The sequence below is a fragment of the Thalia democratica genome, chromosome 4 (genome assembly GCF_965202585.1).
Source record: "Thalia democratica chromosome 4, ktThaDemo2.hap1.1, whole genome shotgun sequence".
Classification (NCBI taxonomy): Eukaryota; Metazoa; Chordata; class Thaliacea; order Salpida; family Salpidae; genus Thalia; species Thalia democratica.
In genome coordinates, this window is record NC_139168.1 from 42,714,827 (window position 1) to 42,742,690 (window position 27,864).

General features: G+C 25.1%; 1 protein-coding gene across 1 annotated transcript; it reads right to left on the reverse strand.

Moving 5' to 3' along the window:
- Window positions 1–1,991: 1,991 nt before the first annotated feature.
- LOC145834294 (UDP-GlcNAc:betaGal beta-1,3-N-acetylglucosaminyltransferase 7-like) lies at window positions 1,992–22,033 on the reverse strand. The gene is made up of 7 exons (XM_082941690.1): window positions 21,929–22,033; window positions 19,791–20,043; window positions 18,907–19,085; window positions 14,996–15,179; window positions 9,208–9,444; window positions 5,928–6,089; window positions 1,992–2,594 (listed from the first exon to the last, which is right to left on the reverse strand). Exons 2-7 carry the CDS (start codon window positions 20,037–20,039, stop codon window positions 2,496–2,498), a joined length of 1,110 nt encoding a protein of 369 aa, XP_082797816.1. The 5' UTR covers window positions 20,040–20,043; window positions 21,929–22,033; the 3' UTR covers window positions 1,992–2,495.
- Window positions 22,034–27,864: the final 5,831 nt, after the last annotated feature.

A 27,864-nucleotide genomic window follows, 5' to 3' on the forward strand; every position in this document is an offset into this window, starting at 1 on the left:
ATGTTCTAAGATTATAAACTATTTTGTGATCACTAAGTTGTACAAAATAATTATTGTTCAAATGTACTAACTAAATAAAAGTTCTTAAAAACATGTTTTGCAAACAAATAATTAAGAATTTAAAAAATTTGTGTACTTAGGTTAGTATTTGACATTTTTATTAAATCAAGAAATAAATATCTATTGAAATAACTAATATGGATAAGAAGTTTAGTAGTCATTCGATGTTAAAACTTTTTTTTTCTACAATATCCTCTACAAAGCTTTTTTTTTTGTTATAAAAAAACTTAAAAAATGTTTTTTTATCTATAATAAAAAACAAGATGCAAAATAATCAAAAGATTCGTAGTAAAACTTTTTTGATAAAACGTACCAGATAGGCTTCATTAAACAAAAAGTTTAAATTGTAAAAACACGTCATAATAATAGGTACATTTAGTTTCATGACATTTGAAGAAATACAATTTTTTCTCAGAAAAAAAAAACTTTCTACAAGACTGGAGGATAAGAACTGATTGAAATTTCATTTAACAAAATAGAATTATTGATAAATGATAAGCGATGAGATTGCACTAACAACAAAATACACCTACTTAAATATTCAAAATTATTTATAAATATATAGATATGGTAAAATAAATTTTAAAAAAATTGTGTAAAGTTTAACTAATATTGAAACTTTTTAGTTGTGTAATTTGACAAAAACTTATTGAAGTAAAACTTATTTTTAAATGCAATAAAGAATTATACAAATATAAACCATGATAAAATTATATGTTATATACTTGCACCAGAATATACAGTGTACAACAAATAAGTAAATAGAAATAAATTGTACAGTTATATTTTAAGCTCGAAGTTTTAACTCAAACTGCAAAATTTAAAAAAGCAAGATATAACAGTCGATACTTTTTAGAAATAAAACAATCTTTAACTTTTTTACCATAATATTAGTTTAATGCATAGTAAGAACACAACAAACTAACAATCTATATAAATTAAATACTGAACTACAGCTAATAGAAATCAATAAGTACTTAAAACTAGTCAATTTAGAAAGTTTTGAATTACATTTAGGTTATTATTCCTATTAAGGCCATAGGGGGGTAGGCCATGTTTTTTACAAGTTGATCTTATTTTATAGAGTTTTTACTAAGCTTCAAGTTGCTTTTTACCGTTTTTAAAAATTCGAATTAGTTTTTGAGATATGACCGGCCAAAGTCGGGCCGCATAACAGGTTCCTTATGGGGAAGGAAAAACTAAAACGGCGAAAAAAGACTAATGCATTCAAAATCTATCTCCTCCTTCATTTCTTAAGCAATCTTTTTTAAACTTTCAGTCTAATCTTTATAAAATAACAAAAAAACGTTATTTGTGACTTTAAAAAATTTCAAGTAAAAATACCTTTTTTTTGAAAAAAAAATATTTTTTTTGATAAAAAATCACCTTTTTTTTTTTTTTTGTCATAAAATTTTTGTTTTTTAAAATTATTAAAATTCACAAATAACGTTTTTTTCTCATAATGTAAGGAACATTTCCTGAAAATTTGAAGAAGATTGCTTGAAAAATGAAGGAGAAGATAGATTTTAAAGCCCGTTTTAAAAAACTCGAGAAAAACGGCTTTAAAGTTACCCTTTATAAAGACAATCCTTTATATAACCGGTCATAAAAAAAAAGTTACTTAATATTTTTAAAATCTAAAAAAAGCATCTGAAAGATTATGAAATTTACTATAATATAAGTCTATATGTTATTTTTGGTCAAAAAATGGCTTCTACCCCCCCCTATGGCCTTAATCACCAATATATCAGTATTTGTTACGGCCATCATCAACAAAGTTGAGATGCTACGCGTCATCAATAACAAATAATGAACTTTACCACATGACCATCAACAGCACCATCCGAAACAACTTACGACCGGATAATAAGGACGAAACCGGTCGTAGGTTGCTCGGATGGTGTTGTTGATGGTCGTGTGGTAAAGTTCATTATTTTTTATTGTTGATTCATCAGTACAAAAATTATTTTTTATATACTAAAGAAGATTCTTACTACTAATTTATTAATTACATGCAATAAAAACCAACCTTGCTCAAACCAAAAATAAATACTTTAGTATAAAGTTAGAACAAATGGAAACTACTTATTAATAATAATCTTAATTAAACATGTGGGATATAAAAATATTCATAATTATATAATAACTTATTACTTATGTAAAAGTATTATTTAGAATAACAATCTGAAAGAGGTGCAAAAATAAACTGAAAATTTACTTTTAATTAAATTATAAGCATCATTTTACCTCTAAATCTTGTTTAAATGCACTGATATGAGCTACCATTGAAACAAAACAAATAAATATAAACATTGACAAAAAACTTAATTTGAAGATTCGAACTAAATAAAAAGGTAAGTAAATAAAAATGGTCTTCGTGCTGTTGGAAATTGGCAGTGTTTAAAAGAGTCACTAAAAAACATTAATCAATTTTGCTACGATTTCTGTATGCTTCCACTGACTAACTTAGCACAAGTTTGTTCTGTTGAGTTGTTTAAAATCTTCCACATTTCTCGTAATTCGTCTTCCATTACCTAAAATAAAAACAAAATTAGTGATTATTTTTTTGTATTTGCAAAAATTTTATAGTTATTTAAAATATATAAAATTTGAATATACTTTACTTTAAATAAATAAGAAAAACTTCAAACTGTGTCGTATAAATTAGTGGTTATAAAATTATTAAAACTTAAGATCACAAAAAAAAGTTGCATTTTTGTTAATTACTAGATTAATAAAATTTAACAAATACTTTGATTTGATTGCTTTGTATTTAGTTAAAAAAAATTACTAAATATTCATACGAACAAAATGTTATAGTTTGAAGTAAAACCACAACTAGCACATATTTTCATTACTCAGAAATTTTTGAGTTTTAAACCGGGGTTGTAGCTTTATTTTCTGCTACAAATTTGCAGCAACGTAGGTTTTTTTAATTAGCTATTGTATTAAAACTAACTTTTTGTTTATTAATGGACTACTTATTCTTCTACTCATTTAAAAACACTTGTTGAGCTTAAATGTTATCTTTTAAAGAAAATATATTTAAATAAACATATTGATAGTTCTGAAAAGTTTTTTATTAGTATTAATAATAATTTTATAGTTAAAATTCATAAGTTACAATATCACGAATAAACCAAAGTTGCCAAAATATTTCTAAGTTTTTTTCCGGGGTTTTCTGAATTTTTTACAAGTTTTTAAAAGTTCAAATGTTTTTGTCCATTTTTAGTATAAAACTATTTTTTAGTTAAAAACTGACTTAAACATAATAAGAGTATTGAAAAGATACTGTGATGCTACTTTTTAAGTGTTATAAAATTCTGAACGATATCGAAAAGACTTGTTTTTGATAGGTTTTTTGTAATTAATCAAAATTTCACCGTTTTTTTTTCAAAATGTCTTTAATTACAGGTTTTTCCAGGCTTTTATTGCCAAAGTTGACAAATTCTAGGTTTCACCAGGATTCAAGATTTTTTAGCAAACCTGATAGACAAATATCAATTTCTACACTTCATAAATTAAAACTACTTAGAAATTTTTTAAACTGTCGAGAGTAATGAATATAGCATACTTCTACACTAAACTGTTTATTTAATTTTGATACAGAAACGCCAATTATATAGACAACTTTTAAGATATTCAAAAAAAAAAGTTATTCAGTAATGATTAAATACTTAGTTTAGAAATCTATCAGAGTAAATAACTAAAAATCTCAAATTAATGTTTAGTTGTTCCTTTGTTTATTTATTAACTATACTAAAAAAGTATCAGTTATAAACAATTAAATTTATGGTCTTTGTTGATCTTTACTTTCAACAAACTATTTACTTACAAAAAATTGTATAGGAAATTAACAGATTACTGTAACATATTTATCTAACTACTGTGAAAACTTGAAATGCAAAAAAGCTATGTGAAACACTTAAAACAAATCTTTGCAAACTGATTTTTTTTGTATATATAAATACAATATCATTATCAAAAGGTACTCAAATATTGGTTTGTAGTAAACAATCAACTTTTTCTATTTTCAGAAAGAGCGATATCATTTGAAAAAGTAAAACTTAAGAACATTCATTAATTTAATCTTTAATGTAGTTTTATTAATGATATTAAAAGACTTTGTAGCCACGTTGTCACTTACAATGAGATCGCAGTAAAAAAGCGAACATTTCGATCTAAACCATTTTTTATAAATAAAGAAATTCAATTTGAATACACATTGTTTATAAATCTATTGTTGTGTATCACTGTTTCTTAGAGTACTTACAAAATTTTACTTATATAATGGCTGTAAGTTTTATAAATACATATATATATATATATATATGTATTTATAAAATATTATATAATTTATTATATAATATTTTAATAATAAATATTTTATATAATAAAATATTATATAAAATATTATATATACCACAGATGTTCTTGTGCTAAAACTTTATTTCAACAAACGGCGTTTCACTGCTCTCAAATAAATTTAAGAAATAAAGTTTTAGCACAAGAACATCTGTGGTATATATTCCGATAAGCTTAGCTTATCAGGATCTCCAGGATTTAACGCCTTTTAACGTTACATCTTATATATATATATATTTATCTATTCATTTAAAGTAATGTGATTATATAAACTAAATCACCTTCCACAGAGACCACTTGAAGGGCTGTTCTTTTTCTATTCGTATTTTAATATATATGAAAATAATATTTATATTTATAATCAAACAATATAATAAAACAAAATAAAATTCAAGCAGCAAATACGAGTATTTTATAACATTTTTCCAACAGTCAAAAAAATTTTGTCTAATAGCTTAAAACATTTTTCTAAAATAACCTTTCTAAACTTTCCTAAATGCGTAAATTAACAAATACAGTGTATCATTTTCAAATTCAGCTAACTGTACAATAAACTGTATCATAACTACGCCACAATTATTATAAAAATTTTCAAAATCTAAATTTCTGTTTACTGTTATAATAAACTGTAGCTTACTGAGGAGCACATGAAATTTTACATTTCATGTGTGAAACAGCTGTATAAATTATAGTTTTTATTTAATTAGATAAATATATTTATATATATATACTTGTTGTGAAGTCCGTGGATGGTAAGAGAGGCTTTCCACTATATGTAGGTGCCAATAATAACTTAGGATATACAAATATAAAGTTTACTTTCGTGTATCTTAAAGTATACATGTATATACATACTTATAAAATTTTAAATTCTAAATTTCTGTAAATTATAACACTTATAAAACTTTCAATTTTTAAATTTCTGTAAAACATGTATATTAAACTTTAGCTTTATTGACGAATATATAAGATGAATATATCTCATATACGAAACGGCTGTATAAACTGTTGTTTTTTATATAATTCAACATACATATGTATATCATTGTAAATAAGTATCTTGCAGATATTTTTAGAAGTTTAATCTTGATATGAAAACTTCATGTTTTGTAGAAGTAATTTTAACCTACACCCCTATTTCATAAACAATTTTTTCAAAATTGTTAGTTCGTTTTATATTAGCAAATACTTATTCAAGGCTACATTCTATTTGTTCAAAAATTGTGGTGTCTTACTAAATTACTCCTATATAAATCCTTTTACTTTTTTTAAAAAGATAAATACTAAAAAATAAAAAAATATATGCAACTTAAAAAGTTAGACATTCAAATTATTATTTAATCATGATAGTAGTAATTTTGTAAATAATTATAAAGACTAAGCTTTATAATGTATAAGAAATTATTTATTCCAGTTACTAAACCTGCAAAACTATTCACATTTTAAAGCGTTAATATTCTGAATAATAAACAACTTGAACTAAATTAACTTAAAAATCTTACTTTATGTAGCGTCATGATCTCTTTGTAAACGCAAACATCTTTTTTACGGTCTACTCCCCATGATTTAAACCCTTTGTGATTTATCGGTTTAATATTTAGCTTTTTCAAACAAATGCCGATGAAAGCATCGTCTATTGGAATTATTGGCGTTACTTTGATAACCTATAAATGTTTATAAAAATTAAGTGTAACAAAAAAGGCTTTAATTAGTATTAATACAAAATAAAATGTAATCTAAAAATATCAAAATTAATGTGATACCATTTAGGCTATCAAGGTAAAATTTTGTAAGCAACATTGGATAAAAAGCAAAATTATATTTAATTTTTAACTACGGAACTAATTTTCATATCATAAAGCAGTGTTTTAAATATTTTAAACCAGACATCTTTAATTCTATTGCTTTAAACTAACTTTTTATAAATATTTTTAAAGACTGAGCATTGTATAAACAAAGAAAAAAATTATGTTATATTAAAAAAAAAGTAGATAACAAATTTAGTTATTCTACTTTTATGTAAGTATATTGCACTTATACCATTTCTTATTAATAAACATTAAAGATGACAAAATTCAACAAATTAAATGTAAACTTAAAATAAGTACAAACGGTAAAAAAAAATATTTTAATTCAAAATTATTTTACAAACTGTTTTTATTTCATTATGAAAAATAATTTATATAACTATATTTCTTCTGAAATTAACAAACAATACACTTAGTATTAAGACTTTCTTTTTAAGTTCATTGTTTAAAAAGTTTAAAAATCTAAATTAAATACTACTTCAAATTAAGGCAAGAGTAAAGTATGTTTTCGAGAAGTGTTAAGTTTTTTTTTTTTACTTAATGACCTAGCATTACAAAAGTGCTATTTAAATGGATATTATTAAGTGATTAATGGGTTTATATTATAACGCGTTAATTTTTATGGAAAATATTATTAACATTATATGTTTTAAATTTAAATTGATTCATAATTTTCAAAAGTATTTCATCTGCTTATCAGTAGCGTTTACCTAAGCTTATAACTTTGGAAAAATATACTTTAATTTTAAATACATAAAATGAAAGTTCAAATTTTACAAATTTAACAATGGTCCTAATTTCAAAGCTGAAAATATATAGTAAAGATTCTTCTTATATTTTTTAATGATCAAAAATCTTTTGAGATATACTTAGCTTAGTAATAACTTTCCAATACAAAAGAGAAATTTTCTTGGCCAATTTTCTCGTAATTTTGAGAAATTTACTAAAAATCTACTTTCTCCTCTGTATGGTCTTGAAAATTGCTTGAAAAATGTAGGAGAAAATAGATTTTTTGATGTAATTAATGCTTTTTGCCTTTTCAGTTTGGGTCTTCCATAAGGAATGTTTTGTACTCTCCACTCTTGACCACTTATTTTTCAAAACATGCTTTGAATAATAAAAGAAAACTTAACTCGTTTTCTAGTTATTTGGATAAAAAACACTAGCTATCTTAAGTATTTAAACCCAACATTTGCTTTGGTTTCAATGGTAGAGCAAAAAAAAAGTGTTACAATTTGTAGAATATTCTTAAATAAAAAGAGTTACAATACACAATTTCATTATGTTAACATAATGAAATTGTGTATTGTAACCATTTTTATTTAAGAATATTCTACAAATTAAGTCACCTCTTGCGAATCTACGCACACGTTTTGTAAAGCACTCTCGTTTAGTTAAGCATTTTGGAATTTTTTAAAACTCGAGATTTTTTTATTGAATTAACAACATATTTGATATTTCTTATAAGTTTTATTATATAGTTATTATAAAGTTATCTTAACTAAAAAAGATTGCTCAATTTACTGAAATGTAAAGAGCTTATTTAAATTAAATATAAATTTTATTATAAGTTTCTTCAAAATTCAAGGTTAAGGGCATAGAGGAGGTCCTACATTTTTTTTGCTAAAAATAACATTGGATCTTATATGAAAGCTTGAAGTACAAACTACAAGCCAGTTTTTATAGAATTATTAAATCTTATTTAACTTTTGAGATATTGTAATTTTTTGAACAGTTTCCGATACAAACATATGGACTGCAAAATTTTTGGAGTCAATTTTCTTGGAAATTTAAAAAATCACTAAATATCTATCTTCTCCTTCATTTTTTAAGCTAGAGACCTCAAACTTTCATGAAACGTTCCTTTTATAGTTTATAAGACTTTGAATGTTGGAATTTTAAAAATATTGAAAAACTAAAATTTTAGATTATAAAAACAAAAAAAAAACACAGGTGGTTTTTTTTTACAAATTTAAAAAAAATCCTGCATTCAATCTTTTTAAAATTTAATAATACATTGTCTGTACAAATTTGAAGAAGATTGCTTAAAAAATGAAGGAGGAGATAGATTTTTAGTGAAATGGTATTTTTTTGCGTTTTTAGTTTGCGCCTTCCATTAGAAACCTATTGAGGTCACCGACTTTGATCGCTCATATCTCAAAACTTACTTTGAATTTTTTCAAGCGGTTAAAATTGTCTGATAGCTCAGATAAAACTATATAAAATAAGATCAACTTGTAAAAATCAAGGTTCTTCATGAGAGGTGCAAACTCAAAAGTTGAAAATACACTAATTCACTAAAAATCTATCTCTTCCTTCAGTTTTTGAGCAATTGTTTCAAAACCTTCTCAGTCTAATCTTTAACTAATTTTGAACAACTAGTATGAAACAACTTTTTTATGCTTACTACAATTTTTTAATATTAAAAAGAACATTTCCTGAAAATTTAAAGTGAATAGCCTTAAAAGTGAAAGAGCAGATAGATTTTTAGTGAACTTTTCAAAATTCAGATACAATTTGGCATGACTTTATTTTGTTCCGGACGGTTGTATCGGATCTTTGTTACAAAACTGGTCAAATATCAGAAGTTTATTGATTTTTTTGTTTTATAAAAAATAGTTTATAGTATCAACTCAAGGCTTTAAAACAAACGCCAATGTTAATTATTGTAAAAAAAACGTTGGACCCCCATATCCTTAATATGTGTAACTCTTACTATAGATCAAGAAATTTTATGAAATTGTTTTTAATTAGAAACAAAAGTTATTATATCATCATTAAATCATCAAAAATTACAGTAAACAACCATAATGCAATTCTTAAACTCCGTTTCAGTTTATAATTTAATGTCTAATTTTTAGCAATGTTGAGCATTCTACGTTCCATATCTTAATCTTAATTTAGAAAATACGTTTTTATTAAAACATTTCAAATACAAAAAAACATATATTTTTCTCAGCATAGTATTACCAACCTCGAGCATACGCTTAGCAACAAGAGAAGACATGACGAAGCCACCACCGCTAACATAAGGCGGATAATACTTTTCTCCGTACAAACTCGCCGGCACGTAATACTTCGACTTGGGATTGGTTATTCGGGGTGAGGGGTACAAAACTGATCCTGTCAACATTTCAATGGCGGTTTCTGGAGTAAGTGATGTCAAATAATCGACAATGTTACGCATGTTCACAAACACGTCATCATCACCCTAAAAGTATAAAGCTCAATAACTTATCCCTATTAGATTAAATTTTCGATTTTTTGTTAAGTTTGTTAGATAAACATGAAAACTAATAAATAAATAATTTTAATGATAATAATAATCTTCATGATAATAATCTAAAAATATTGAAAATATAAGCTAGAAAAAATAAAATAAAAACTATTCAAACATTGCATAAATGCTTTTTAAAATCATAGCATATAAAAAAATTGAATTTTTTCTGCTTAAATAAATATATACACAATTAAGATAACCCATAGTAATACAATTAAAGATATAATAAATAAAATAGTTTACAAAAAAGTCAACAATTTTTTTTAGAAAAATAAAAACTATTTTCCAGTTCTTCAGTTTATTGTTAGTGAAATTTTAATATGACTCATTTCTTAAAAAGTAGACAAATGAACAGTGTATGACATATGTTTATTGTCTTTTAATTGGTTTTACAAAGTTTAACTAAAAAACAAATGCAATAAAAAACACATTTTACTACATAAATATACATAAAATTATATTAGAATAGAAATAATGTTCAATAGAGTATTTTAAGTATAAATAACCTACAAAAGAATAAAAATTACACTAATTTACAGATTAAAAAAATATATTTCAGCAGCGAATTTCATAGAAATTTTATGCTTGACTATGTTTTATTATAAACAGAATTGCATTAAATAATTTATGAAACGTTAGTGGATGGTTAAATGCTGATAAAGATATTGTAAATTTATAAAACACACTTGAGCTTTTGTTTAAAATTTTGTTTTTTATTAGTTTTACTGAATAGATTACATCATTGTTGTATTTACTTTATGATACAATATTAAAAACATAAAAACTTTTAAAAATCTTTAATTATAACAGTTTAACGGTTTTGCTAGAGCTTGTTAAAGAAAAAAGATAAACGATTTTAAATGCTTCAACTACTCATTTAGTTAATAGTTAATGCTTTTTGTCTTACTTCACAGTTCTAGACTATAAAAGATGGCTAAAGGACAATCTAATCATCGTCAACTTTCTTTAAGAACTTTTTAATCATTGAACTTTTTTTGATTTTGAATATAGAGACTTTAAATGTTTATAAAAAACTTTACTAACCCATTTTTTTTTTTTTAATCAAAAAAACGTTGCTGAATTTATTTAAAAATAGCATAATATAATAAAAATAAAAGTTAACTATAGTTTATTACGTGACTCAAGTTTCAGAGATTCATCTCATTACTCATTTTTTGGTCGGAAACTGCAGTATCGTAATAACCTTTAAGGGCATAGGGGGGTTACACCTTTTTTTTTTTAATTTTGATCTTATTTTATATCGTTTCTAGTAAGCTACAAGATGCTTTTTACAGAATTTAAACATTCAAATAATTTTTGAGATACAGCCGGTCAAAGTCGGAGGCAACAATAGGTTCCTTATGGGAGGCGCAAACTAAAACGGCAAAAATAGACTAATTCACTAAAAATCTTTCTTCTCTAACGTTTTTTGAGATAATTAACTCAAACTTTCTGGAAGTGTTCCTTGATATATTTAGAAAATTATGTGGGAAATATTTTTTTTAAATTTAAAAAAAATTATTTTATATAAAAAATAAACAAAAAAAAAACAGATTTTTTTTGTTTTTTGTTATAATTTTTTTTTTGTTTTTTTAATTTCTTTCTGACAGAATTTTCTAAATATTGCAAGGAACACTTCCTGAAAATTTGAGGTAGTTATCTCAAAAAAAGTAGGAGGAGATAGATTTTTAGTGATTTCTAGTTATTTGCCGTTTTAGTTTGCGCCTCCCATAAGGATACTATTGTTGCCTCCGACTTTGACCGGCTATATCTTAAAAATAACTTTGAATTTATAAAATCTGTAAAAAGCATCTTGTAGCTTAGTAAACACTATATAAATTAAGATCAAATTTCAGAAAAAAAATTTTACCCCCCCACTCTATGCCCTTAATATGTAGTTGTGATTATTTTATAATAAATAATAAAATTTTCCACACAACCATCAAAAACAGTATTCGAGACAACCTAGGACCGGTTTCGTCCTTATTACGATTCATCAGGGAGGAATAGTCGCGAGAAATCACTATTAAGATCTAACCAAGCGGGCTTAAATGCATATGCGACCGTTTGTAAGTAAAGTACGAAAAATTGACACAGCCAAATCGTTCACAGCCCAACGTCTATCTAAGACATTGTCAGCTTGTTGTGAAATATTTTAGTCTATGCTCGTTTAATCATCTTTAACCAGTATTTATTCTGGCCATCATCAACAAAGTTTAGATGCATATTTGTTTCATAAATTGTTTAAAGGCGTTTGAATCAAATAATTTTTATACTGAACTAAACAAACAAAATACTATAACTAGGGTTGCCATTGGTTTTTGAGAAATATCTTCTAGGTTTTCTGAGTTTCCTCCAGGTTTTTGAAAGTACACGTTTTTGGGTGTATTTTTAGTCTTAAGTTAAATTTAAGATTAAAAACTGTGTTAAGTAGTATAACAACATTGAAGAGATACTGTAAAGTTACTTTAAATATGTTTTTTAATAAAAAAAGTTTTTGATGTTGACAAATTTTTTTATCTTTATGATAGATTTTTCTTGTCAAGTCAAAATTTTACTACTAAAGTTAAAAATTGTTTAAAGTTCCAGGTTTTTTAGTGATTTTGTTCAAAATTACAGGTTTTTTCAGGATTCGAGGTTTTGTGGCAACGCTGTAAGACTTTAGTTCTAAAATACTCACTTTAAAAAATTAAATTATCAGTTAAAAAACTTTAAGAAAATTCTTTTTTTTGATTCTCTGGTTTTTTTTTATGTAAAAGTGAGTAAACTGGTGATCATTTAATAAAGTTTTTTAAATGTGGCAACCTATTCAAATTGGTTTTTTAAAATTTATTGTACTGCTGATTAGTGAAAATAATTGAATATAGTGTGTTTTCGAATTGTTTTCAACACTAACTTTTTTTTTGTTCGTAATAAGAGTTAGTATGCATATTACAAATAAAATATATTAAAAAATAATAAGGTTAGTTATGGTAGAAAAAAAGTAAAATTACATTAATGCTCAGTAGTCTACTGTACACAGCCTTTAAAAACTAGCTACAGTAAGCTGCCACTTGAATTAGAAGTTTTAACACAGGCAAAAAAAACTTAAAAGTTTAGTTAAGTATTGTTTGAAAAAAAACTTAACGAATACTTTGTGTAGACATTTATAAAGCTTTTATAAATTTATGTTTTTTTCAAACAGTTTATCTATGGCTATTAAATCATTTATATCCTGCAAAAATTATTATTGATTCATTTCTTGCATTTTTACTGGCTGCTATTGTAGTAAGAACAACAGAAAAAGAGACAGTAAATAAAGGAAAAATGTTTTTTTAAAATGATTAAATTACTCTAAATAATTATATTTAAAAACTTACAACAAAAAATGTCAGCTAGACCAGAACGACAAGCTACTCTTACAAACATCTTTTCAAGAGAATTTAATATAAGTAAAAGTCAATTGTACTACTCATTATCTTATAACATGTTTAAATTTAATATTGATATATTTAAAACAGAGTAAGCACATTTTATTGGCTTGGAGGAATATGTTTATCTTCCAAGCCGATTAAGTAATAATAATTCAAAAAAGTGCAATTACAGAAAAAAACACAAACTTCCATTATAAAAATAATGAGTGTAGAAAAGAAAATATCAAATATGAGGCAAAAATTGAGTTTAACAAAGACTAAGTTTATATAAAACTAACAGAAAACGAAATCAAAAAAATAATCGCAGTGCATAAAGCAACATTTAATATTGACCCAGATAAGAAGAACCATCTAAGTATAAGAACTCAACTGAACTATCTAAAGAGATTCACAAGTTAAAACAAAAAAAAACAAAAATATTTAAAGCTTTGGAGAATAATCAAACAAATCCGAAAAACCAGACAGGGAAAAGCTGCAAACTATATTTAACAAAGACCCTAGCAATTCTAGAGGAGAAAAGTAACTATATCAAGAGAAGAAACAAACTCATGAACACATGCAGACATCAAGCAAAAATACCTACTTAAAAACTAGAAAAAACATAAGCAAAGTGCTGTATATAATTTGTAATGTCTGCTGTAATTATTTTTATGTTTTTGTACCAAATATTTTTTTTGCTATTTTAAAATGTAATTTCCGTTAAAGTTTTTATACTTTAAGACTTAGAGTCAAAGTTATTACCATGAAATTTTGTTTACGTAATCTACTAATCTCTTTTACTTGTATTAGTTATCAAAAGCAAACTAATTAACTTTACTTAAAAACAATTAACACGCCCAATTAGTTTTCTAGTTTTCAATATATATATATGTAGCCAATTTAGTGATTTTACAAGTTTGTTATGACTGAAGAACACTGGTAGTAATACCGCTGCGAAACTCGAGTTTTAAAATAAACTCAACATAACTGAATATTTTGTTTTTATGTAATAAAATTTAAAAATTTTGTATATAACAGATATTTTGTATCTAAGGTTTATTTCATCATTTTATAGGTAAAAAATGATAGAAATTAGAGGTTTTTCAATAAATTTTGTTCGAATTCAGGTTTTTCTCGTTTTTTTATTTATATTTTTCAGGTTTTTCCAGGGCTCCATGTTAAATTGAATATACTGTACATACTTCTACTTTTTGTTTTAACTGTAGAGTATGTAAATTAAAGTTGTACTTTTCTTTATTTCAAAGTATCTCAGCTTTGATATGGGTTTTTAACATAAATTCTATAACCATGTTTTAATTAAAAAATATGGAGTATAATGTATACATTTTAATGCAATGTAAATAAACATTAAGTAATTTTTTTGTTTTTTAAGTTTGAAATTATTTTAAATACAAAGCAAAATCATACTCAAAAGTGACTACTTAGAGTCTGGAAAATTTATTTAATTAGGATTTCTCTTTTAGTTTAAATCTTGGGCTATACCAAAACTTGTTTTTTAAAGATTTACAAACATTGTTTCTATACAAAATCTAATTCCCTAAATCCAGTTCAGCACATTTTTAGACACTGTGTGTCTGCAGTATCTGCTTTATTTTGTTTAATATACTGGGCCCTTCATTTGTGCAGGGAAAAAAATAACACATTTTACAAACAATACCTTTGTCGCTTTATCAAAATCAATGTCAAAAATAAAGCTTTTTGCCCAAGACAGTGGGAAAAGCTAACTTATGATCACAAAATTTAGCAATCTCTGAAAAGAAATAAATTAATTGAAAGGAAGAAAAAAGCAGATTGAAGAGGACAATAAATGAACAATAAAATCATTTCAATTTTATTTAGTAACATTATTTATACTTTTATTTTTTATTAATTTACTTTTTAAAATTTATTAATCTGTTTTATTTGTTCTTTGTTCTCTTTGCTTTAGGACCATGTATGACTAGTCTTAAATTCAAGCGGGTCATTATGCCGAACATTGAAATTCAAAAACATTTATCATTAGTTAACTTTGAATTTGGGAATAGTTTAAGCAATGGAGAATTTGTAAGTTCAAAAGTGACAAAACTTACTTTAAATACGAATTTTGCTTGTGAACAGTACGCTTTCATCCATCTCATAAACATGATGTCTTTAACTGTTAAATTTCTAAAACTGTCAACAAAATCTCCCTGAACAATGTCCTTGTACTCAGCTGCTTCTTCTGCTAATAACGATTCCTTTTTTGGATCCTTGGACTGTGCCAGTAGAAATATCCTGTAAAAAACATATAGATTTTTATAAGGAACAACTTTTTTTTTTTCCTTTTAAGTTATTAAAGTACTTAAGCAGATTAATAAGTTATGATGTATAAATTGCACATTAAACAAACAATTGTGTACAAATATCTTTAAGTTTTTTTTATCTATAAGCTTTTTAGAAAAAAATAAGTTCATGTTTCAAACTTATAACTTGTTTTGTTTTACAATTATGTTTCGGCTAATAGTTAATGTTTAAAATACTATTTGTACTCGACAATTCAAATCCAACATTTAAAGTTCAAAGTTATTGTGAAACATGTTAATAATAATTTTTTTTGTTTTCAAGTTTATTATACCATCATAATCTTAGAAATTCGACCTAAAAATAAATGTTATTATTGTCAAACTCAAATTATTTTTTTATAATATATGGCTAAAACTAATTTTGAGACTTAAAAAAATTATCAAACTATTCAACAAAAATTTCAATACAGCTCTAAAATTAAAACATACAATTAAACTAAGTTTTTATATAATTCCTAATAAAAAAACTATCTTTTGAGTATCTACTTGGTTTTATCTGAGTACTAAAAAGATTACGTATTTCTTTCAGAAAAAAATCAAATACAAGACTAAAAAAGATAATAAATACTTTTTGCAACTACTAACAGGGTTGCCACTCGTTTTTTTTTAATTTTCCAGGCTTTCCAAGTTTCTTCCAAATGTTCTTAATTTCTTGAAGGTTTTTCAGATTTTCTTCCAGGTTTTTAAAAGCACATCTTTTTTTGATTATTTTTAGTAGTAAGTTATTATTTAGTTAAAAAACAGCTGTTCAAAAGATATAAATTGCTTAAGAGTTACTGTAAATATTGCAATTTATTTTATTATGTTGGAACATGTACTAAACTCTTCTAAGATAGTTGTTCAAAAGCTGTTATGTTGGTTTAATATAAATAGCTAAAAGTCAACTTAAATTTGTTCTTAGTTTGAACGTGTTATCTTATATTAATTCTTGTTTAACTATTTTATTAAATGATCATTTGATATTTTAAAAGCTGCAATAATTAGTTAAAACTTTAAGGCCATAAGGGGGGTAAATTTTAAGGCCATAAGGGGTGTTTTTACAAGTTGATCTGATTTTATAGAGTTTTTTCTAAGCTTCAAGATGCTTTTTATCGTTTTAAAAAAATCGAATTATTTTTTGAGATATGACCAGTCAAAGTCGGACTGCATAATAGGTTCCCTATGGGAAGAGAAAACTAAAACAGCAAAAAAAGACTATTTCATTTAAAACATATCTCCTCCTACATTTTTCAAGCAATCTTCTTCAAACTTTCACGGTCTAATCTTTAAACAATAACAAAAAAAAACATTACTTTGGAATTTAAAAAATTTTTGTAAAAATATATTTTTTTCAAAAAAAATATTTTTTTTTTGAAATTTTTGTGATAATATTTTTATTTTTAAAAATTACTAAAATTCTAAAGTAACGTTTTTTCCTTCTATTATAAGAAACGTTTCCTGAAAATTTGAAGAAGATTGCTTGAAAAATGAAGGAGGATATAGATTTTTAGTGAATTTTAAAATTTCTGAGAAAATTGACCCAGAAAAATTTGCGGTCCATACGTTTATATCAGAAAATTTTTACAAAAAATTAAATATCTCAAAAGTTAAATGACGTTTTTGAATTCTGGCTTGTAGTTTGTACTTAAAGCTTTCATATAAAAGTCAAAGTTAATTTTTGTAAAAAAATGTTGGACCCCCCCCCCCGCTATGGCCTTATTTTTTTTTAAACAAGAATTAAGTCCTATAAGTAAGTGCTAGAACTGAAATAAAATTAAAGTCATTAAGTAACTAAGTCCTTCGTGCTGGTAATTGTTTGAAAAACTTATAAAGATGGCTTAAAAGAAACCATTTTGAAAAGCTCCATGCACTATATGCAGAGCACAGCTGCCAATGTTAATAAGTCGAGATAAATTTTTAAGCTTTCTTTCAACAAAGCCCTATTAACGTTTGGACCGTCCATTGAGACCTGTACCATTTTTTTGACGTCAAGATCATTTAAAGCTTTATCAAAAGATTGCTTTAAAGCATTTGCGTTGCTATATTTCAAAATCTTTGATCCAAAAATCTGGTGCCAACTGTTTCTGTAGTTTCAATCCAGAATCTTACAGTAAATCCATCTGAATTTTTTCAATATTATCATTGAGACTTTCATCGAATGAAATTGCTTATATAAGAGACTTTTTTACATTTTACAAAACCTCTGAAAAGAAGAATGGTGCTATACCTAAATTTACTGTATACGCAAATTTTTTCTTTTGCATTGAAGCATTTTTAGCAGTAGTGCTATCAGGAAACATTTTTTAAACAGTAAATCTAGTTGTCACAACTATTTCCAGAAAAGCTGCTTTGGAACATTTGTAGTGCCCATAAAATATCAGCAGACCTTGTATAATGGAGAAAACCAGATAAGTCAGAAGTACTACTATAAATACCACCACTAGTAGAAGGTTTAGCATTAAAGCAACTACGGATGTCTGTGACACCTTTAAGAGTTGTTTGTAACTGTTTGTAATAGATACTAAGTGTCTTCTAAGAGCAGTAACCCCCATATTAGACAAACTGATACTTTGTTTGACATTTAAGCATTTCAATCTAACTAATCTAAAAATAATACTTATCAAGCTTTATAAAACTTTTTAAAAAACTTTAAGAAAAAAAATAATTTGTCTGAAGTATATAAAATTCATCTTGTGTTAAGATAGAAGAATGACAACACAAAAAATGTGCATTGTTTAGTTTACTACAATTTTTGTTAAGAAATTTGAAGAGTTTTATGTTCATTTCATTTTTTCTTTAAAAAGTTTGTAACATTTTTGTTACAAGTACAAAATAATGTTTTAATTTATTTTCTAATGACTACCACTCACTAACAATATCAACAAAAAGTTATTGTTAAAACATTGTTTCCATAACAACAAAGTTTGCTAAAACTACATATATATAAGTCATAAAAACTATAAGTATTTTAATTTTATTTTTGTTCAGAATGGATTACATAAAAACAAAATTAATATTCTTGCAGTACAAATTGAATAGTTTAGGTGGCCTCATTTACATTGTGACGTAATTATTGGTTGTAAAAATGTATTTTTTTCGTTAGTTAACAACCGTGAATTTTGATTTAGTTATCTTTCCTATTAACGTAAGTTGTTTGTTTATATTATATTTTGTTGTGTAATTTAGCTTACTTATTTATTTTGGACTTAATAATTACAAATATCATATAATTTTATAACAGTCGGATTTAATGTTAAGTATTTCACCTATTAATAACTATTATCTGTAGAATATATCTTATTTTAATGAAAACATATATACACCTACTTTATTCTATGCTTCTATTCTCTCATTACAGTAATTATTTTTTTACAGAACCCAGTTGAAGTGTGTTGATTCGTTGACACACAGAAACATATGTTGGTAGAATAAAGGAAGATTACTGTATAATTTGTTTTTATTTTAATTTTATTTATTTTATAAAAATTAACAAAAACTCAAACTTAAAAAATTCCAGGTTTTTTCAGGTGTTTTTCAAATTTTCTCAAATTCCAGGTTTTTCCATGGCAACCCTGTATGTACTAAGCATTTAAATCTAAAAATAAAACTAACTAGAAATTTACAAAATATTTAGTTACCTTTGAAAAACAAATCTCATAAAAACTGTATTTTCTATAAACCTTTTTGTTTTTACATTTGGTAAGTATGACTCATTTCCCCATGTTTCTCTAATTGCCTGCCTTCGATCAAAATTAGAAGTAATCGATTTTACAACAATCAGAAGAAAAACTTCTTCAGAGTCCCCTTTGTCATTTTTACATCTATCTGGTTGATTGTAAATGAATGGATAGTATTTTTTCTGTTTTGAATATTTGGATAAAATTTAGATTATAATTGAAAAGCTCCAAGAGCATAACATTGTGTTTTAATTAAAATACATGTTGTTATAATCTTGTCAATATTAATATAAAAGTGATTAAATCAGTCCAGGACACAGTCAATTTTTTATTAATAATTTTTCTTCTGCATCAACAATTGGAAAAATCAAAAGATAGTTTTGTAATATCTACAAATTTATTGCATATTACATAAGTTCAAAACGTTTTCAGATTTATTATCATTCCTTAGTAAACTTATAGTAAACTACTTATTATAACTATATTACTACTAATAAACTAAACGCAATTTATTATAAGTTTACTGAAGACAAATTATAAATCTGAAAAAGTTTTGAACTTATGTAGTATGCAATAAATTTGTAGATATTTCAAAACTATCTTTTGATTTTTTCTAGTTATAATCTTGTAAAATTATAAAATAAATTAATTTGATTTAAGTGGTTATACTAGTACTACTTACTAAGTAATTTAATAAACTAAACGTTTATAAGTAAAACACAACATATTTTAATAAACAACTTTTAATAAAATTTATACAAAAAAGTGTTTTTTAATTTGATATGGAATTATAAAGAATAAATTATCAAGTTCATGTTATGTACTAAACTGAATAACAAGCTGTTTAAAAGTGTGTCCCAAAAAATAGAAATAAATTTGTTTAAAACCTGTGAATACTTATAAGTTATTTCTGTATTTTCTTGCACCTGTTCTTCTTTTTCGTCACCTTTGCTATCATTTTCTAAACTACCACTTTTTGACCACATTGACCTTTCTTTCTCCAAAGTGTTTATTCTTTTTTGTAGATCTTGGTTTTGAAGAGTGACAATCATAACATTGTAGACAATAAACACAACAAACACAGTCTTCAAAAAAAAAAACTTGTTTTTTGCAAAAAACGAAAAAAAGTTATGCATCTTCCTGCAAAATAATACTAGTTACAATTTTACTACCGCAATTAAAAATTCTAATTAATAAGTACAGAAATAATACTGTATGTTTTCTTTCTAATACTTTAGCTGAGTTATTTTTTAAACTTTTAAAATTTACTTTCTACAAAGAAATGCATTTAAATGTCTTGTATTTCAATAACAATTATAGTTTTTGATGTTCTTTTAAATCTAAAACTCAAACTTTTAAAACTATTAAGGTCATAGGAGAAAAAGCATTTTTTTACACATTGATCTTAGTTTAAAGATATCTAACTTAGCTAACAGTTGCTTTTTACCATTTTGTAAATTCAAAATACTTTTAGTGATATCAACGTACAAAGTCAGAGAGCTCATTAGGTTTCTTATGTAAAGACCAAAGTAAAAGGACAAAAAAGACTATTTCATTAAAAATCTAATTTCTCCTACAGTTTTTAAGCAATCTTTCTAAAGCTTTCTTAGTTTAATCTATAATAAAATATAAAAATTCCTACTTATGCCTTTTTTTTTTATAAAAAACATAACTAAAAATTGCTTCTTTTTAATCATAAATTTCTTAATTTTTTTTTCTTAGATAGTATTTTTTCTATAAATGCAAGGAACATTTCCTGTAAATTTGAGGTTAATTGACCAAAAAACGAAAAAGAATGTAAACTTTTAGTGAATTTTACAAAATATGAAAACGTTTTAAACAACTTACAATTTTTCAAAGGTTAACTAATATTTTTTTATTCTGTGAAAAGTATCTTACAGTAAATAATTATAGCTTATTATAGGTGAAAATGAGAACTACAAGTTATTTATTATAGAAATTAAAATTATTTATAAATCAACTTTTGAGATAATATTTTTTCAATAGGTCTCAAACAAATCAAAAAACTGCAGTTTTTTTTTTGTGTCAGTTTTCTCAGAAGTTATAAAGCTTACTAAAAATACATCTAACCTAAAAGTTTTCAAGTTATAGACAGGGTTGCCACTCTTTGAGTCAAAAAATCTTCCCTGAGTGATCAGAAACTTCCCTGAGTAACCTTAAACTTCCCTGAGTTTCCCTGAGTTTTTTTTAAGTCTTTTTTTCAAGTCCTTAAAATTTTTATTATTTACTAATAAATTACAATGTCAATTTTAAGAATATTGAAGAACTAGCCGCAAGGCTAAAAAATTTCTTAAATAAGCACTTTAAATTGAATTAAATTAACTTTTATAAACAAAATATTGAAACTAGATTAACTAAATCTCATTCTAGATCTAGAAAAAGTTTTCCCTGAGATTTTTAAAAAATCTTAAAATTTCCATGAAATTTTTAGAAAGAACCAAAACTGTGTGGGCTACGGATGTTGGTGGCCCAACATCTAAAGCCTCAATTGGGTCAGGTTGCCTTTCTATGGGTAGATTGTTAACCTGACCTTTTTGTTCATATTTTTCCTGCAAGCGGGGTGACCTTCTAACAGGCTTATGTTAAGAACCCGCTGCAGGCAACTTATCACTAATACTATCAAAGTTGGACATAATAACTTTAAACTACTTGTAAGTGCTAACTTGTATATTACCAGTGGATTCTATCTATAAAATACTAAATGCTACTATAAGCTATTTTATATAAATTAGACAAGATAGTTTTGAGTGATGAATCTTTTATATAAAACACAACAATAAATACAAGCATATACAAAAATATAAATTACTATTATAACACTTTAAAAACTGGAAGCTATTTAAATCTATATCAAAAGACTTGAAACAATAAACTAAAAATTAAATAACACTTTTAGTAAACAATAAACTGTAAAAGGTTTAATAAACTATTAAACTGTAAACCTGGCTTAAATATTTAAACAATCAACCACCAGTTGAAATATTAACTTTAAAACAATACTAACAATAAACATTCACAAATCAGTTCAAGATATGTTGTTGCTTCCAGCTGCACACAAAACTAACTGACTCACTGCTTACATGACACTCCTGTCACGCCTTGACGCCCCGTTGCATCAGTATTTAGTTTGAAACATTACATCAGATTATTCTCATTGGCTCGTGCATTCAAGCGTATCTAACTCTAAATACTCTCCAAAACAATGACAATGCAAGGAATTTTGCACTGTCATTACAACTGCTCTGAGTTTCCCTGAGTTAAAAAAAAGAATCACAATTCCCTGAGTTTCTCTGAGATTTTGTACAATAATAAATTGTTGAAAGTTCTTTTTCTGAAAAATTTTTTTTTTTTTATTTACTGTTGAAAAACAGTTTAGTTAATAATTAAAAAATTCCTTCTAATAAACTTTTAAAGATTTTATTAGGCTGAGAAATTTTGAACTGATAGCTAAAAATTCATAGTAGATATATTTTTGATGAAATAGTCTTATATTATTGTAAAGTGATATGACAAAACTGCCAAACTATAATCCCTTATTCTAAAGTTACTTTATTTATTTTAATGAAAAAAAAAGACAACTGGAAGCTTTGTTATTATTATGAAGTATAAAAATAAAAAAAATATTTCTGACAACTTTAAGTCTCAAATAAAGTCACAGTAAATAATGAAAGGTATAAAATTCTAATCAGTTTCCAAATCTCTAGGAAACTTGACAAAAAAAGCAGTGTTTGTATATAAAACTTTTCAAAACTAACTGTATTTTAAAAGTAATACTAACTTGTTGTATTCTATAAAAAGCTTTTCATAGCTCATAAATTTAAGTTATAGAAAATAATTTGTAATAATTGTTGTATACTTTGTTAATTTACAGTGTTTTCCTCAACTAATAGATTAATGAAAAAGAAAACAACAAAGCCTAAAGTGTATAATGTAGATGACATAAAGCTAAAAAATTCAACTAACAAACAAAAATTAACAAAAACACTTAATCAAAAAGTCTTATAACCACACAGAGATATTAGATTACTTAAATTTAAAAGATATGTATGGTTTTATTATATTCCTAATCCAAACTTTGAGCATAACTAAATAAAATCATTAAAACTAACTAAATGATACTTATCATAGCTATTTTAAACTAGGCACAACTTAAGAATTATAATTTATACTATAAAGTTAAGATGTATTACAGCTGCTATGAACACATTGGGCACAAAACATTGCATCAGAAATTTTTATTTGTCTCTGCTCTAATTTTGCTCTTGCTCTTAATTTTCTCTTGCACTTGGTTTTCTCTTAATCTAAACTCTATTAAATTGCATCAGTCAGAAATAGAAGTTTTAGTTGACTGACTTTACATGACATTCAAAACAATGGAATGAAAGTAATAATAGTTTCATTAATTTAAGTAAAAATTTGTCAATTACTAGTAAACAACTTATATACACATTTTTTAAGTTTGAAAATTATAAAATTTATAACTTTTGATTATAATTGTTAAAAACTAGTTTTTTTTTAAATCCAGGTTTTTTCTTGACTGTACAAATTTCTAGGTTTTTTCATGATTTCTGTACAAAATTCCAGGTTTTTTCAGGTTTTTTTTTAATTTCCTAAATTCAAGGTTTTAAGTTTTTTTCCCTAAATTATCAAATTCCAGGTTTTTCTAGGTTTCCAAGTTTTCTTGCAACCCTGAATAAAGATCAGGTTTGTTAACAAAATTGGTTATAGAACAACAAAATATTGAAACTAAATCAACTAAATATCATTCAAAATATAGAAAATAACTTGCCTGAGTCATCCTGAGATTAAAAACAAAATTCTTATTATTCTGAGTCATCCTGAAAGTTTTATAAGTTTTAGATATCATGAGTTATTCTGAGTTATTCTGAGTATATGTGGCAACCCTCCTTAAAAGATTGATGTTTGGCCTGATAACAAAGGAGGGTTATGGTTGCTTTTAGGGGCGAGTATTTTACTTATTAAAATCATCTTTTTCAGAGGTACTTTTTGACATTACATTCAATTTTTTATGTTAGCAGGGGTATGCCCTACTAATATTTACATTTATTATCAAAGTTGCTTTAGTACTAAACTTTATTTACTTTGGAAACAAGTCAAAATTTCACCAAGACAAAATTGCACAAGGGGACTATTTGCACGAAGACAAATTTGCACAAGTAAGAAAACTTTTCACCAAGGGTCAATTTTGAACAAAGATATTTTTGCTTTCAGACAAAATTGCAGGAGGTGACTAAATTTCACAAAGAAAAATTTGCACAAAAGGACAAAATTTTTGCTTTATGTTGTAAAATAATTTTGAAACTCAGTTTAAAATATTTTTAAAATTTCTAACACTAGAGACTTCAAAATTTAAATTAAGTCAATTAATTTAATTGAAATGCTTAATTTAAGTTTTAATGTTGATTTTAGTTTGTTGTTGATTAGACGTTAAACTATGGTGTATGACAAAATAATAGAAGGTTTTATTAAAATTTGTGTAACAAATATTTTGACTCACTTTATTTTTTTGTTTTATAATATTTGTCATACAATGAACACTACTTTATGCTATTTTGATAGAAACGAATGTTCTTTTTTTGTTGTACTTTATAAAGAGATAAAAACAATTTTAAAAGATTTTACTTTCATCATGTTAAATAACTTGAAGTGAGAATATTTTTGAACAAAACATGTCAACTTTTCTGATTTAAGCTAATACAAATAGCTTTATTTAATTATTTTGTATGACAGTAAAATTTACAATTATGATGAAAGTTGTAATTGTACTTATCTAAGTTTCTTTCATACTTTTATTATTGTAATAAAAGTTTTATTATTTTTAACTTGTTGACACTGTTTACTTTATAATACATTTTAAAAAAAGTTTACAGTTTAAAAAAAAATATTTTAAGATTATCAACAATTATAAAAGTACATTGTTAAAAAAATTTAATGATTTAGTAAATACATTAAAGATGTTTTTAAAACTATTTAATTAAACGCTTTTTTAGACTATAAAAAATTAATAAATTTTCAATTGTTCCAATGAGCAAACATCTTTTTTGTTAAAAGAATAGAAAAGTTTTTAATAAAGGTACTACTGTGTTAGATATAAACTAACATAAACAATTGATTCTCTAATAGTTTATCTTACTGAAAGTGTTTGATATAAAATTTACCATTTAAACTAAAAACTTGTATTTATTTGTGTAATTGTTTTTTTTAATAAACTTTTCTGTTTATTTTATTATCATTGTTAACCATAATTCTTACCCTTGGTCGATAACTTATTTTATTATTTTTCACTTAATGATTTTTTTATTTTTTTAGTTCTACCCCTAACTCTTACTCTCAGTCGGTAGCTTTTTTTCTTAGTAATTAATTTATTTTTATTTATTTATTTTCTTTTTTTTTAATAATAATACTTCTATATTATATTTTTTAATTTTAGTAAAACTGTTACCTTTAACTCTTACCCTCAGTTAGTTACTTTATTTGTTTAGTTAGTTATTAATTTGTCTTTTTTTATCTGTTTTATATTTATATTATTGTTTTGTTTTTTTACTCTCAAGCAAAATTTCCCCTTTGTGCAAAAATGTCTTCTTAAAATTTTGTCCCATTGTGCAAAAGTATGTTTGTGCAAATTTGACCCTTGGCAGGGTTGCCACTGTTTGATTCAAAAAAAATTCCCTGAGTGACCAGAAACTTCCCTGAATAATCTTAAACTTCCCTGAGTTTCCCTGAGTTTTTTTTCAAATCCTTAAAAAGTTTAATATTTAATGAAAAATAACAATGTTAATTGTAAGAATATTGAAGAACTAGCCGCAAGGCTAAAAAAATTAAAAATGAACACAAAAAATAAATAAAATTAACTTTCTTGAACAAAATATTGAAACTAGATTAACTAAATTTCATACTAGATCTAGAAAAAATTTTCTCTGAGATTTTTTTTTTAAATCTTAAAACTTTCCTGAAATCTTTAGAAAAAACCAAAACTGCCCTGAGATTCCCTGAGTTAAAAAAAAAGAATCACAATTCCCTGAGTTTCCCTGAGTATATATGAGTTTCCCTGAGATTTTCTATAACTTGAAAATTCCCTGAGTTTCCCTGAATTCACTGAGTTCCCTGAGTGTGTGGCATCCCTGCCTTGGTGCAAAATTGTCTTCGTGTAAATATTCCTCTTGTGCAATTTTGTCTTGGTATCTGTTCCCAAAGTAAATAAAGTTAAGTACTAAAGCAACTTTGATAATAAATGTAAATATAAAAATATATAATATAAAAATATAAAAAATTGAATGTAATGTCAAAAAGTACCTCTGAAAAAGATGAATCTAATAAGTAAAATACTCGCCCCTAAAAACAACCATAACCTTGGACAGTTTCTGGGGTGTTCTGCCGGTGTACACACTGTCAACGTCCCAGAGATTCCATAATAGAAGAGACCAACATGTTTCTAAATCCTTTAGAAGTTGGATAGACACGGGTTTGAAAAAATCAACTGATCATCAGCAAATGCCAAACACTTATTAAACAATTCTGATTGTGCAAGGAATTATAGTGACAGTAATTTTTCAGTTATAAGTAAAGCTCGTAATGATTATCATCTAAGTGTTTTAGAATTTTTATTTATAAATACGTTCAAACCTAATTTGTGCAAGCAACAATACATTTATAATTCTAATCTTTATAAGTTGTTATGAAATTTATTTTATTTTAACTTTGTAGCTTATTTTATTGTTGCTTATCTTAGTTAAATTACTGATTAACTATTTATAAATATGTAGTTATGAATTGTGAATGTCTAACTAATTTTTGCTCAATTATGCTAATTAGTGTTATTTGATTGTTTTTTTCTGATGAAACCTCTAACTATTTATTTACTCAAAATTTAATCGTAAAACTAGTTGCTAACATAAGTAGTTGATAAGAGTTAGCCAAAATCGATTTTATATGTCTGTTTGTTTGAATAAAAATGTTTTTGAATAAATCATATCTTTAAATTCTGTGTAATATATGTAGTACAAAAAGTTATACAAAAAACTAATAACTTGACAGAAGTAGATATACTCAGGGTTGCCACTTGAGTCAAAAAATCTTCCCTAAGTGACCAAAAACTTCCCTGAGTAACCTTAAACTTCCCTGGGTTTTTCTGAGTTTTTTTTAAATCCTTAAAATTTTTTTTTTTTTTTAACTACCATGTTAGTTCTAAAAATATTGAAGACCTAGCAGCAAGGCTAAAAAATTTCTAAACAAGCACTTAAAAATGAATAAAATTAACTCAATTATACAAAATATTGAAACTGGATTAACTAAATTTCATTCTAGATCTAGAAAAAATTTTCCCTGAGATTTTTTTAAAAATCTTAAAATTTCCCTGAAACTTTTAGAAAAAACCAAAACTGCCCTGAGTTTCCCTGAATTAAAAAAAGAGAATCAAAATTCCTTGAGATCCCTGAGTCTCCCTGAGATTTTCTACAACTTGAAAATTCCCTGAGTTTCCCTGAATTCCCTGAGTTCTCTAAGTGTGTGGCAATCCTGTATACCACTGAACTACTGAAGACTTATGTAACTTTAGGCTTTTTACAACAGAAGCACAGGTAAATTCTTTCATAGTAAATTCAAAAGCAAAATCTAGGATTTGTTCATACCACAAATGAGAACCTGATAAAAAATTAAGCTTACAAAACATAAACATTTTAATGTATCGGATCATAATACTTTGAATGTACTTATAATTTAATAAAAAATATATTTAACATAATTTTTTTTTAATACTAACGTTCAGCCAAAGAACCTTTTCTTTCTGATATTTTGTATCTACAACCATGTTGTTTGTTCCTCTATCACAGAGATATAACATGGTTTTAGAATTATAGCTAAAACAAAAAAAAAATTAAACTACCATTATTTCAACATAAAAAGTATTTACAGACAATTTCC